General features: G+C 43.0%; 2 protein-coding genes across 2 annotated transcripts; both read right to left on the bottom strand.

Annotated features, from left to right (window-relative positions):
• Nucleotides 1-1307: 1307 nt before the first annotated feature.
• Nucleotides 1308-8365, bottom strand: zgc:112332 (uncharacterized protein LOC553712 homolog). The gene is made up of 7 exons (XM_048266710.1): nucleotides 8097-8365; nucleotides 7534-7649; nucleotides 6473-6628; nucleotides 6223-6327; nucleotides 3965-4174; nucleotides 1982-2174; nucleotides 1308-1740 (listed from the first exon to the last, which is right to left on the bottom strand). Exons 1-7 carry the CDS (start codon nucleotides 8108-8110, stop codon nucleotides 1638-1640), a joined length of 897 nt encoding a protein of 298 aa, XP_048122667.1. The 5' UTR covers nucleotides 8111-8365; the 3' UTR covers nucleotides 1308-1637.
• Nucleotides 8366-8562: 197 nt separating this feature from the next.
• LOC125309829 (retinol dehydrogenase 12-like) lies at nucleotides 8563-12798 on the bottom strand. Its single transcript, XM_048266953.1, has 7 exons — nucleotides 12785-12798; nucleotides 12472-12587; nucleotides 12082-12237; nucleotides 11495-11599; nucleotides 9921-10130; nucleotides 9020-9206; nucleotides 8563-8851 (listed from the first exon to the last, which is right to left on the bottom strand). The coding sequence occupies exons 1-7, from the start codon at nucleotides 12796-12798 to the stop codon at nucleotides 8749-8751; spliced, it is 891 nt and encodes a 296-aa protein (XP_048122910.1). The 3' UTR covers nucleotides 8563-8748.
• Between the last annotated feature and the right edge of the window lie 605 nt (nucleotides 12799-13403).

Consider the following 13403-nt stretch of genomic DNA (forward strand, 5'->3'; position numbering starts at 1 on the left):
AAACAAGCACATTTTCTTTAGCCGTTTGCCAATAGAATAAAGGGTAATTCTAAGTCAAAATTGTCAGAGGGAGAATCATTTGTGGCTTAACTTGAAAGCAGTTGAAAGATTTCTATGACAATAGAAGAACAGATTTTCTGTTGTTGCCTAGAATAGGTTTCATATAGGCTTCAGTCGGCTCCAAAAGTATTTAAACCAAATTTCATCATCATTATAAAAAGATACTTATTAACTAGAGAGTAACCTAAATTATTATAAATGTTTCTTTTAAATATATTCTATTTCTATATTTTCCTGAAACTATAGGCTACAGGAAAATATGCCAAGTGATTTCCTGCAACCTGCACTGAAGAAAGTGGAAGTTGTATGACCAGTTTTACATATTGTTCTTAGGCCTACATTCAAATAGATCCTTCGCAATATCATAAGAGTAATCAATCAGTTGTCTGACTGAGGCTTAGGAGATGTTTTGCCCACCAGTAGGAGAATTACCTTTGTCACAAAGCCAAAGCAACATGGAGTGGCTCAGAAACATGAAAGGAATGTTAGTGGCTCAGTCAATGCCTTGATCAGAATCCTACTAAGAAATCTTTTTTTAAAAAAACAGTGAAGCCAATGCAGGTTCAATAGCCTATAGATCTTAAGAGAAAAATGTCTTGAGTTTCCTCCAGTGCCCCATGGGAATGCAGAGGCGATGGAAAAATCTACAATTCCAACTACCCAACCACTTTCTAGTGACTGTCTCGAGCTGTCTGATGTAGTCTGTTTGGAAGCCAGTTTTGGAAACCTCATGCACTGGCACGGCAGCCGAACTGTTGTTGGCACAGATCAAAACGTCACATAAAAGTTGTTTCATCTTGAATTGTTTGATGTGAAATTGCTCAAACCCAAACATTTCACCGTGCAGGACGAGTGGACATTGTGATGGAGAGAACAGGACTTTGCAGTGTTGTAGGCTGCATGTTCTAACTCTGCTTGCCATAGCTTTCCCATTCATTATTTATCAAACGGAGGGTAGAGGCTGCTTTGAAATGCCTTATTCCAAATCCATCAAAGATGACATTATAAAACTGCCCGCTCTGAAGAGGGTTTGTTCAGATAACTTCAAAATTTAAAGGAAGATGGGACAGCAATGTTTAAATATTAAAGAAGCTCACATCACCTCTTCAAAAAGATCTGTTAACAACAGCATACTCTAACAGAACAGGGCCATCATCTCAGCAACCATCTCAATGACAGAACAGATGGGGTATGATGGTTAGACAAGGCAAAGTTATTTCTTTAAAAGTCTTTGACAACACAATTCATGAATTACAGGAATAATCTTTTTAATGATACCCAACAAGTTTAAATATAGACATGATGCCAAGTATGTATACAATCATTATTAGAAACTGACAGGAACAAGTTTCTTTTTTCTAGAAATACTGATACTTCAGTAACTACCTGTGCTTGAGATGATATACAAAATAGGCATGTCTGAAATGTGACTGTTCAAATTATTCTAGAAAATAATTGCATTTATGTATTTCACTGATAATAATCTAACATTTATCTTGTCATTCAAAGTGTCAGTGAAGTTAGTCTTAATGTACTGTACAGGGTTTTTTTGTTAATAATATTGTTGTACTTGGCCTCTAATCCCACTGAATCCCAAGCATCTGACCGCTGAGCTCCCACAGCTTCTCGGCCATTTCATCATCTCGGGCAGCTCTTGAGCATCTCGCTGGAGCACAGTCACTGTAGTCAGACAACAAATACCAACTTCTCAATAAATCACACTTAAATCCCCAACTTATCAATAAATCAGAAGGAACCTATTTAGTTGCGTAATCGTAATTGCATCCTTGTATTTCTCCTTTGGGTTTAGCTCATAAGTAAGAGCTTATTTATGGTTTTGTACCCTAACACACACACACACACACACACACACATACACACACACACACACACAGGCGAACACACGCACATACACACACACCTGTAATATCCACCGCTCTCCTCCTCCAGAGCTGGGTCGACAGCACAATAGATGGAGGTTTGCGCTCCCTGGGACGAGGTCTTGGTGCAGGCGCTGAACACCCTGACGGCCAGCTGCACGGGGACGCTGAGGTGCCTCCAGAGCTCCGTCCTCACCACGCCGGGGTGAAGCGAGTACACCGTCACGCCACTTCCTGCCGGGGCAAACACAGCTCCCAGTCACATGGTGGCTTCATCATGCATGAATGCCACTAAACAGCTTTCCCAGACCACCTGCACTGCAGCAACACCAGGAGTTGTGCATGTCTGAATGTGTGCATGTCTGAAGGAAATGTGTCTGTGTGCAGACTACGTTTGAGAAAATAATATCTTGGCCCTAATTGTCTTCATTTATCACAGAAAGATAAAGAGGAACTCAACAGGCAGTCACTGCTATCAATAGTATAGAACGGTATAGAAGAAGTGCAGGAAGTTCCCCATATGTATAGAGCAGCATCCTGTTCTCAAGAAAATTCCCAGAGTTACAGACCCAGGGGCTAAACCAATGTGAGATGAACTTCCTGTCTTTGTATACATTTTCTAAACATGCTATTAGTTCTGCCTCAGGGCAGTTATAGGGGCATGTGGGTAGCAACACTGCATCCTTGGAACAGCCGTGAAAATACTGAGAAATATGTCTCTGTGAAATAAATCAGACGCAAGAAGACCAACAACACTCATATTTGGGTGCATTGCTCTTATATTTTGTTCCTGTCATTTCTCACATTCTTGACGCAGCAGCAGCCTCTCTGCACTGCCGCACTACTCTGGCTGCACAACTGAAGTGTTCTATTCGCAGAGCATGTGCTTCCACTATAACCGACGGAACTTCAGGATCTTCTCCAACACACATCCTCTACATACTTACAGCACACTGCCCCCACCTACCCACACACACACTACACACACACACACACAGTCACTGCTACACTCCCCTCCCGCCCACACACACATCTTCATCACTCACATACATCATACATACAGTACTCTGCTTGCAATCCCCCCCCCCCCCAATACACAGCACATTGTCTCATGAGGAAGCTTCTCCAACACACATATTGCACACTGCCCTCTCCCCACATACATAGCACACTATCCCATCTCCCCTGTCATCCCCCCAACACACACACCAAGACCCCTGGCAGTTGGGTTAGCCCCTTGAGCGCAGGGGATCTGCCCCAAGGTTTCTGCCTTGGTAAGGGAGTTTTTCCTTGCCCTGTTGCTCTTTGGTGCTCCTTGTTGGTGCCCCCAATTCCAATCCTCCCCCACCTTTCTTATGCAGCCCTTGCCACTTAATCTACTAAACCCCTCTTCTACTGCACTTTTACCCCCCCCCCCCCCCTTTTAGGCTGACACCAGACATAATTTCACTGCATTTCTTACTTCCAGTAACTATATGCATGTGACAATAAACTATCCTTGTATCCTTGTAACTGTAGTGTTCTATTCGCGGAGAGTATGCTTCCACTATAACCGACGGAACTGTAGTGGTCTATTCGTGGAGAGTATGCTTCCACTATAACCGACGGAACTGTAGTGTTCTATTAAGTGAGCCGTATGCTTCCACTATAACCCGACGGAACTGTAGTGTTCTATTCGTGGAGAGTATGCTTCCACTATAACCGACGGAACTGTAGTGTTCTATTCGTGGAGCGTATGCTTCCACTATAACCGACGGAACTGTAGTGTTCTATTCGTGGAGAGTATGCTTCCACTATAACCAACGGAACTGTAGTGTTCTATTCGCGGAATAGAACCAACGGAACTGAAGTGTTCTATTCGCGGAGTGTGTGCTTCCACTATAAGCAACGGAGCCAGCTACACCAGCACACATTAGTAGTACGCACATTTAAAAAAATTAGACCATTCCTCTAAAACTATTTTCACGCTCCATAAATGGAACGCTTCAGTTGTGAGGGTGTTGAGTGCATGGCGTTTTGCGCACCCTGCAGTCTCCTGGCCAGAGACCGCGTGCAGAGGATGTTGGCCAGCTTGCTCTGGCCGTAGGCCCTGCGTGCGTTGTAGCCCTTCTCGCTGTTGATGTCGTCCAGCTGGATGCCGCCCCATGTGTGGGCCACCGAGGCCACATTGACGATCCTAGCGGGAGCCGACCTCTTGATCAGGTCCAGCAGAAGGAATGTGAGCAGGAAGTGACCTGTGGCAGCAGACGAGACAGAGAATGAAGCATGTCCTATTTGGTCAGTACTCATAGTTGGGTAGTAACGGATTACATGTAATCTGGATTTTACGAAATCACTTGACTATAATCAGCCCAGATTAGAATAAAAAAAATGTGTAATTAGATTATATTTACATTGTTGGGGATTACTTGATTACATTATCATGCAAACAATGCAACTTTTTATGATAGCCTAACTAATGTTTTAATTTGACAAGCAGCCCATTCGTTTGTCCACTAGATGTCACTATCATCCAATTGCCTGTGTATTTTCTTGACAAGAAAAAGGTTCAAATCAAAGCCCAAGATGGAGGAGCCATCGAGGGCGACCGACCCATTCCAGTACTTGGCAATATCGCCACAACTTTGAATTAAAGACTGTGTAAAAAAGAATGTGTATGTCGAATGTGTATGTCGTGTGCAAGTTGTGTAAAAAGTAATCCGATTATGTTACATGTTTTGGGTAATCCTATTGATTACGTTACTGATGACAAAAATTGCCATGTAATCTCTAGTCAGTAATGGATTACATTTCAAAGTAAACTGACCCAACCCTGTCAGTACTGATCAGATAGAGAGGGAGGCATGCCCTGCCCTGTCAGTACTGACACCCACGTGGATAGGATGACCTCTTGAAACTTTTAGGAAAAGGTAAGCAGGGCTTAAGAACATAGAGTAATGTTTACCTCACACAACATAATACACAATAAACACTAAGCAGCGCTTAAGAACATAGAGTAATGTTTACCTCACACAACATAATACACAATAAACACTAAGCAGCGCTTAAGAACATAGAGTAATGTTTACCTCACAAGACACAATACACAATACACACTAAGCAGCGCTTAAGAACATAGAGTAATGTTTACCTCACAAGACATAATACACAATAAACACTAAGCAGCGCTTAAGAACATAGAGTAATGTTTACCGCACAAGACGCAATACACAATACACACTAAGCAGTGCTAATGGCAATGTATGGCCCACCACTCCCATTAGCTCCAGCGTGTGATCCACCACTTCTCTACATTTGTGTATTTGCAGCAAAAAATAGTGACTGTTTTGAGGTGGCATTCCTGGTTAAAATAAAGGAAAAGCAACAGGAATATGTGCACTCAGGGGGCATCCCTGTATCTGACCACTCCTGGCCTTTCTTTGTCTTGTCTATCCTCTTCCTCTTCCCTGATATGCCTTGTTTAGCTTGACCGTTACATACAGGGGAATTTGCGTTCGTAAAAACATGCCGTGTTTATGGTACGAGGAGCTGAACAAAGCCTACAAAACCTACAGGCAAGCACACAGTCGCCGCCCTGATCAACTTGGTCTCCACAATAATTAGTGGTCCCCTAATGGCAGAACTAAATGTCTGAGGTTTCCAATTAACTGAAAGTCCACCCACTGAGGAAAAAGTATGGGGTCAAGAAACCAATTTACTTAGTGCTACAGAGATCATACCTTGTTTTCATACTGCCATAGAGTTCAAATGATTATTCTAAAGTACAGCCATGTAAACACTGAGGTGGTTAACGCCACAGCTTTTACGCTTTACTAGAACACTGAGGGTGTGGTCAAACTGACTCAAAGCCAACTGGTGTGAGACTGCAGCTTTACTCTCCATACCGTCAGAATGTTCCCCACAGCAAAGGTTAAGTAACAATGCCACACATACAGTATGTGGGTGAAATCAGTTCTTATACCCACGGAAAATCACAAGAAACTTCCCCCCAACATTGATCCATCCATCCAGTAGAGATAAGAATGTTACAAAACCCCTTAACCTTCTAATGGCCTAGGTATGTTTGTGTCCTTAGGGGGAAGAAAATCAGACACCCTACAGCAAACAGTCTTCTCACTCTCTGAAAATTTCCACAGAGGGAGACTTCGGATGAAGGGAACCATTTTCTCATAGCACACATGCATGGTAAAACCTATAGTATATACAATTATACCACAAGGGCTCTTACCCAGGCGTTAACGCCACAGCTTTTACGGTTTACTTGAAGACTGAGGGCTCTTACCCAGGTGGTTAACTCCAATCTGCATCTCAAATCCATCAGCTGTTTTGGAGTATGGACACAGCATCACACCAGCGTTGTTGATAAGAATATTGAGTTGCTTTTCCTCTGTGTGGACAGCAAAACAGAGATGGGGGGGATATGACACTTCTTAAAAATGATGGCAAAAGTTCCCCTGTAGTGTCAGAGGACGTGGAGAACACCTCACAGCTGAGATGATATTGTTTTCAGTGTTAAGTGTGGAAGGAGAAACCTTTGTTAATCAACTCTGCAAATTCCCGTATTGACTTGGTGCTAGACAGGTCTAGTTTCTTCAAGACAACATTCTGATTCCCCGAGTCCTCCACAATCTCCTCCCTGGCCCACTCTCCTCTCTCCAGATCTCTGCAGGCCATGATGATCCGAGCACCTCATGGACACACACAAACACACACACACACACACACAGGTACAGGGTGGATAAGCTGATATTCAGCATTATGACACACACACCTAGCAATGGGGCCACATCACAGTCATTCCCATGCAACATGCACCACTTGTGACGGTGACTCAGGTCTCCATTTGGCAGAGAGGCTCATGAATAAACTAATTAGGTGCTGCTGGGGGATGAGTGAGAGACGCGCGGGCACAATGGTTGTTTGCCCAGTAATTATGAGGAAAACAACCATTATTCCATTAGCGCGCTTTGTAAGGGCCACGCTATGACGACTCTTTGTTTAGAATCTGTCAAGCTCATGTGGGAAAGAGAGTGCCCCCTATTCTCTCAGAAACTCCCCAGTCATCAGCCACACTGATTATGAATTCACATGATAGTTACAATGAAGTGGAGCTCATAAAAAGCTATCACATATCACACATGATGAGGAGGATTGGTTTAGTTTCATTACATGGTGGTGAAGAATGGCTCTCAATTTGATGTTGCCTATTAAGCTGAAGCCAGCTGAATATTTTATCTGACTGTGTACAACAACTTTATTATCACAGACAAAGCTGCCATGGGCGAATGGCCTCAGGAGACTGTACACCTTCTAAACAACAACAACTTTTAGCACATATGTTGTATAAACTTACCCTCACCATCTGATATTTTAATATACTTTAAAATGCTAAGAATCTTTTATGTGCTCAGAGTTTCCCAGAGAATAATTTTGCACTCAAGAGCCCTTGAAGTTTTGCATTCATGCTGGCGCATAATAGGAATTTAATAAGAAGATAAGTTAATGTAGGCTATAAATGTCCATAAGGAAACAGATTTTTTGTTAATTATCTTCCAAGAAAGAGAGAGAGAGATTTAAAATTAAGTGAGGCTACCTCTCTTTGCCAAGTCTCTTGCGGTCTCCTTCCCTATGCCGGTGTTAGCTCCAGTTATGATAACTGTTTTCTCATCAAGTCTGGCATTGGATGACCACTGGCCACAGAAACAGTTTCTGAATAAAAAAATGAAACATGAAAGTAAAAACAAGAACACACACATACCCATATGTCCTGCTTGATGAGTTGAACTCCAGATGACACCACATTTGATTGTTTACCAAGTGCATGATGTCAATATTTTTACATTAACGTTAGGCTACATAAAATAATACGGAATGATCTACGGTTCACATTTAATTAAAAAAACTAAATAACAGTCAGTGGATGGGAGTTGATTTTTTGTGTAACTTCTGCGCATTAACTGGTGCATTAAATTGAATAGTCTACCTTTTTTTCGTGATGAATGACAGTCCAGCTGACACATTTCTTTGCATTAGTAAAACTAAGTGGGAGTAGTTGAGTATCAAAATAGTGTTGTTGTTAGTTGTTGTAGGTTTGTATGTAAGTTTTTGGTCACGTATCCATACAAAAGCCCAAAAACAAAATGCAAAGCAACTTACCTTAAAGAATGCATTGTCACTGCGGTCTAAAAATGTTACCCAGTTTCCGTGAGAGCGCTCTCACGATAAGTGTACCGTCGTCAAGGGCTTCATAAAATTCCAGACCATGCGCTTCAGAGCCCCGCGCCTCTCCCCTACCGGAATTTGTCAAACAGTGCTATATTTGGATGGATGATATCTGCAACGAACTTTCAGGTGTGCTGAAAAGTGATCAAAGAATAGTGACAACTACCTTTATGAATAACTTGCCATCGAAGACCACCGCTATGTCATGCTTGCCTTGGATTGTGTTAAGTGGCATTGGCTGAAAAGGAGTCTAAAATTATTTTAAAAGGATTGGTCACCACTAGATGTCTCTCTCGACTCAAGCATTTTTGTGATTATTTGTGTGTCAAGAATAATCCCCAATAGGGTACAATAACGCATTTTGTAGGTTACTTTATTCATACGTGTAAGAACATGTGCTTTGACAGCCTAGCCTGTTGATTTAACAGTAGGCCCAAGGTTATTTAACTGTAACTGGTGGCTACATTTCCTGAAAGAACAAATTATTTGAAACGTTAAAACGATAACATGGCTAAACTCATTAACCATGTGATATAGCTAAGCTGTTGGAATGAATAGCTGATGTGGGAATTCATCACGTCTTTCGTCAGCGCCAGCGGATGCCCAGCAGGTGGCAGCTGAGAGCCCACAGCTTGCAGGCCGTGCGGTCGTCACTGGCGGCCGGAATGCATGCTGCCGGGGCGCAGTTCCTGCGTCAGAAGAGCAAGGCGCAGAGCTATGACCAACACGTTTTTATGTGGGCCTACATGCATGCTTATGCAATGACTCTTTTGTTGTGTGTATGAGGGAAGGGATGGTTTAATGCATTTCCAGTGTGACATTGTAACAGGCTGTCGTCTCATTTGAATCATGCCCACCTGCAGTAGCCTCCAGACTGTAGGTCTGGGGTGACCGCACAATAGAGGCTTGTGTAGGATCCCTCTTCAGGCGTTTTGAGGAAGAAGCTAATAGACTTCATGAAGAGCTGTAGAGGCCAACTCATGTGTCTAAATATCTGTGTGTTCACCACGCCCGGGTCCACAGCATACGCAGTTATCCCAAAGTCTGATCAGGAAACAAACATACTGTCAGTCTGGCTCTCCTAATCCCCATAGATAGTCTGGATCTTTTGATCCCCAACCCTAAACTTAATATTGTGATTGTGTTTTCATTAACACGTCAGCCAATACGAAAGTGCATTAAATAATCAATTACTGTATTTGTAAAATAAAACACCAAAATACACTACAGCTATTTTACTGGATATTGAAATGCAGGTACACTATTAAAATTAATGTGCTGTCCCTGTCTAGACACAGAGATGTGTTAAAAAACAGCAAGTTGTTTTGTTTTCAACTCAAGTTGTGTCATTTTCAACACATATTGTGTAACAAATTAAAAAAAGTTTTACAGAAATAAAAAAACTCTGAGAGATGACATATGTTGACATTGTAATGAATAGACCTAACTGAATCCAGTGTCAAGACAGACATCACGATAATTACTATATAACTATATATATATCTATATCTATATAACTATATATTTCTGTAAACTTATTATGATGGAACACACTACCACGTTCGTTAAACCACGTTCTCAAAATGAGTCACTTACGCAATCTAAAGTAGCCTTCTTTTGGCCGATGGCACTGTTAGATATAATTATAACTTAAAGCTATTCTGAGCCACCGCCCATAACACCATTTCTAATGAAAACGGAGATCTGTCGTCCTCCAAAAGTAAGCAGGAAACCAGTAACAAAGGAAGTGGCCCTCACCCTCTACTCTCCTGGAGAGCTCTTGGGTAAAGAGGATGTTGGCCAGCTTGCTCTGTGTGTAGGCTGCCATGGGAAAATATCTCTTCTCGCTGTTCACATCCTCGAAGTTGATCTTGCCCATTGGGTGGGTCATGGAGGACACGGTTATCACCCGCGAGGGCGCAGAGTGCTTCAGGAGGTCCAGCAGAAGGAAAGTCAGGAAGAAGTGACCTGAGAAGAAGTGGTGGATTTGGACAGCCCCGTTAAAACAATCAGTTAGTACATTGGGCTGGGCATCACCTGGACAGCCCCGTTAAAACAATCAGTTAGTACATTGGGCTGGGCATCACCTGAGGAGCGGTGGATTTGGACAGCCCCGTTAAAACAATCAGTTATTACATTGGGCTGGGCATCACCTGGACAGCCCCGTTAAAACAATCAGTTAGTACATTGGGCTGGGCATCACCTGAGGAGCGGTGGATTTGGACAGCCCCGTTAAAACAATCAGTTAGTACATTGGGCTGGGCATCACCTGAGGAGCGGTGGATTTGGACAGCCCCGTTAAAACAATCAGTTATTACATTGGGCTGGGCATCACCTGAGGAGCGGTGGATTTGGACAGCCCCGTTAAAACAATCAGTTATTACATTGGGCTGGGCATCACCTGGACAGCCCGTTAAAAGTACATTGGGCTGGGGCATCAATCCCGTTAATCTGTTACATTGGGCTGGGCATCACCTGAGGAGCGGTGGATTTGGACAGCCCCGTTAAAACAATCAGTTATTACATTGGGCTGGGCATCACCTGGACAGCCCCGTTAAAACAATCAGTTAGTACATTGGGCTGGGCATCACCTGAGGAGCGGTGGATTTGGACAGCCCCGTTAAAACAATCAGTTATTACATTGGGCTGGGCATCACCTGGAATCAATCAGTTAGTACATTGGGCTGGGCATCACCTGAGGAGCGGTGGATTTGGACAGCCCCGTTAAAACAATCAGTTAGTACATTGGGCTGGGCATCACCTGGACAGCCCCGTTAAAACAATCAGTTAGTACATTGGGCTGGGCATCACCTGGACAGCCCCGTTAAAATAATCAGTTAGTACATTGGGCTGGGCATCACCTGAGGAGCGGTGGATTTGGACAGCCCCGTTAAAACAATCAGTTAGTACATTGGGCTGGGCATCACCTGAGGAGCGGTGGATTTGGACAGCCCATTAAAACAATCAGTTTTCAATCATACCCGGGTGGGTCTCTGTGTTCAGAATATTATCCATCATCAGTTAGTTGGCCTCAAATTCATTCGATTCAGTTATGATTCTTCAATTAATTATGATTCTGTGATCGATTCAGATTTCTTTGTCAACATTAGTGGCTCTGATAGCGATGACATCTTTGGTCAGAATCATGGTGATGAAAAATGTGCTTTAGCTTTTCCTTCATGCTCTGATGTGACTAATAAGACTTTATAAGCAGCTCTGTAGTGACCCAGCATGCAAAAGCACATGCAGGGTATCCATATGGAATCAGCAGATTACACACAGTGTATTGACGTATAATCAGAAACTATAAGGACTTGGAAATAATTTCATACCTAAGTGATTTACACCAAAGTGCATCTCAAAGCCATCTGAGGTCTTTGTGTACGGGCATAGGGCCACACCAGCATTGTTGATGAGGAAATGCAGGGATTTTTCAGCTGTAAAAAAAAACTTTTATACTGTCATGTATGCCCTCCCACCATCTACCCTTACCAACACCCCTTCACCCCACCACACACACACACACACACACACACACACACACACACACACACACACATACATGTCAGAACCCAACTGTTGTAAATGTTCTACACACAAACACACACACACACACACACACACACACACACACACACACACACAAACACACACATGTATATATGTCAGAACCCAACTGTTTTAAATGTTCTACACACACACACACACACACACACACACACACACACACATATATATGTCAGAACCCAACTGTTGTAAATGTTCTATACACACATACACACACACACACACACACACACACACACACATATATATGTCAGAACCCAACTCTTGTAAATGTTCTACACACACACACACACACACACACACACACACACACACACACACACACACACACACACATATATCAGAACCCAACTGTTGTAAATGTTTTCCGCAAATTCACAGATGGACTTTGTGTCAGCGAGATCCAGCTTCTTGGCCACCACATTGGCCCCCTCCACCTCTCTCATAATGTCCGCCACCGCCTGCTCAGCTTTCTCCAAGTCCCGACACGCCAGCACGACGCGGGCCCCTGGGAAGAGAACACCCAGAATGCATCACACCCAGAAACACCCAGGACGCATCACACCCACAAACACCCAGGACTGATTACACCCAGAAACACCCAGGACTGATCACACCCAGAAACACCCAGGACTGATTACACCCAGAAACACCCAGGACTGATTACACCCAGAAACACCCAGAATGCATCACACCCAGCAACACTACGTTTCTACATTGCAGAGTTGTGTGAGGTACTCACCCCTCATAGCAAGGTCTTTGGCCGTTTCTTTTCCAATGCCGCTGTTAGCACCCGTCACAATGGCTGTTTTTCCCTCCATACGAATGTCAGATGACCACTGCGTGGCAATAAGACTCCTGAAGCAGTCAACATTAAATGTGATCAAGCATTTTAGCAAATGTTTGTAGCAAATATTTTTTAAGCACATATTTCATTACAACAAAATATACACTGATTACTAAACTGAGTCTGCTTAATCATTCACCCATCTTTTCATTATAGTCTAGTATCCTTATCATTATAGTCTAGTTTTCATTCTCATAAACAGCCTTACCTGATAGATTTCATCTTCCGCACTGACTTGGAGATGGAGATGATTCCAGAAAAATGCTTATTTGTCACTGACCCACATGCACCACACGCAGAGAAACATTGATTCAACGTTCACAGCATTGATTCAGCGTTCACAGCCGGCCCTTGAGCACCCTCTTGCCTCTTGTGCTAATGACACCAAGTCATCCTCTCTTACTCCAGAGAGGACCGTCCTAATAAGAACAGCCGATGCCCACCCCATGACTGTTAGAACTAATCGAGCAAATGGACCGTGCACTAAAAGACAGACCAGGGTTTATGCACCCAGAAGTGTGAAAGGTCATTTTATAATAAGATACTCAAGAGTTTAGACTGTACATATTGGTAACACTTTCTTTCTAAATCTTTTTTCTCAAGGCAAACACCACTCCCTCTTAAACTGTTCCACATGAAGTAATTTGAGATTGTGTGTGTGGAGAAGGATTGTTCTTTTAAATCACACTGATCTGCCTCATTTAGAAAGGACAGATAAAGCTCCTCTCTCTTCACTTCTCTTTAGCAGGTCAAGTCATCATGACAGATACAACACTTCTTAAGACTTCTTAAGTGCATCACAGGTGACACTGCCTCCCACTGCACTT

Source organism: Alosa alosa, chromosome 16 (assembly GCF_017589495.1).
Source record: "Alosa alosa isolate M-15738 ecotype Scorff River chromosome 16, AALO_Geno_1.1, whole genome shotgun sequence".
NCBI classification, from domain to species: domain Eukaryota; kingdom Metazoa; phylum Chordata; class Actinopteri; order Clupeiformes; family Clupeidae; genus Alosa; species Alosa alosa.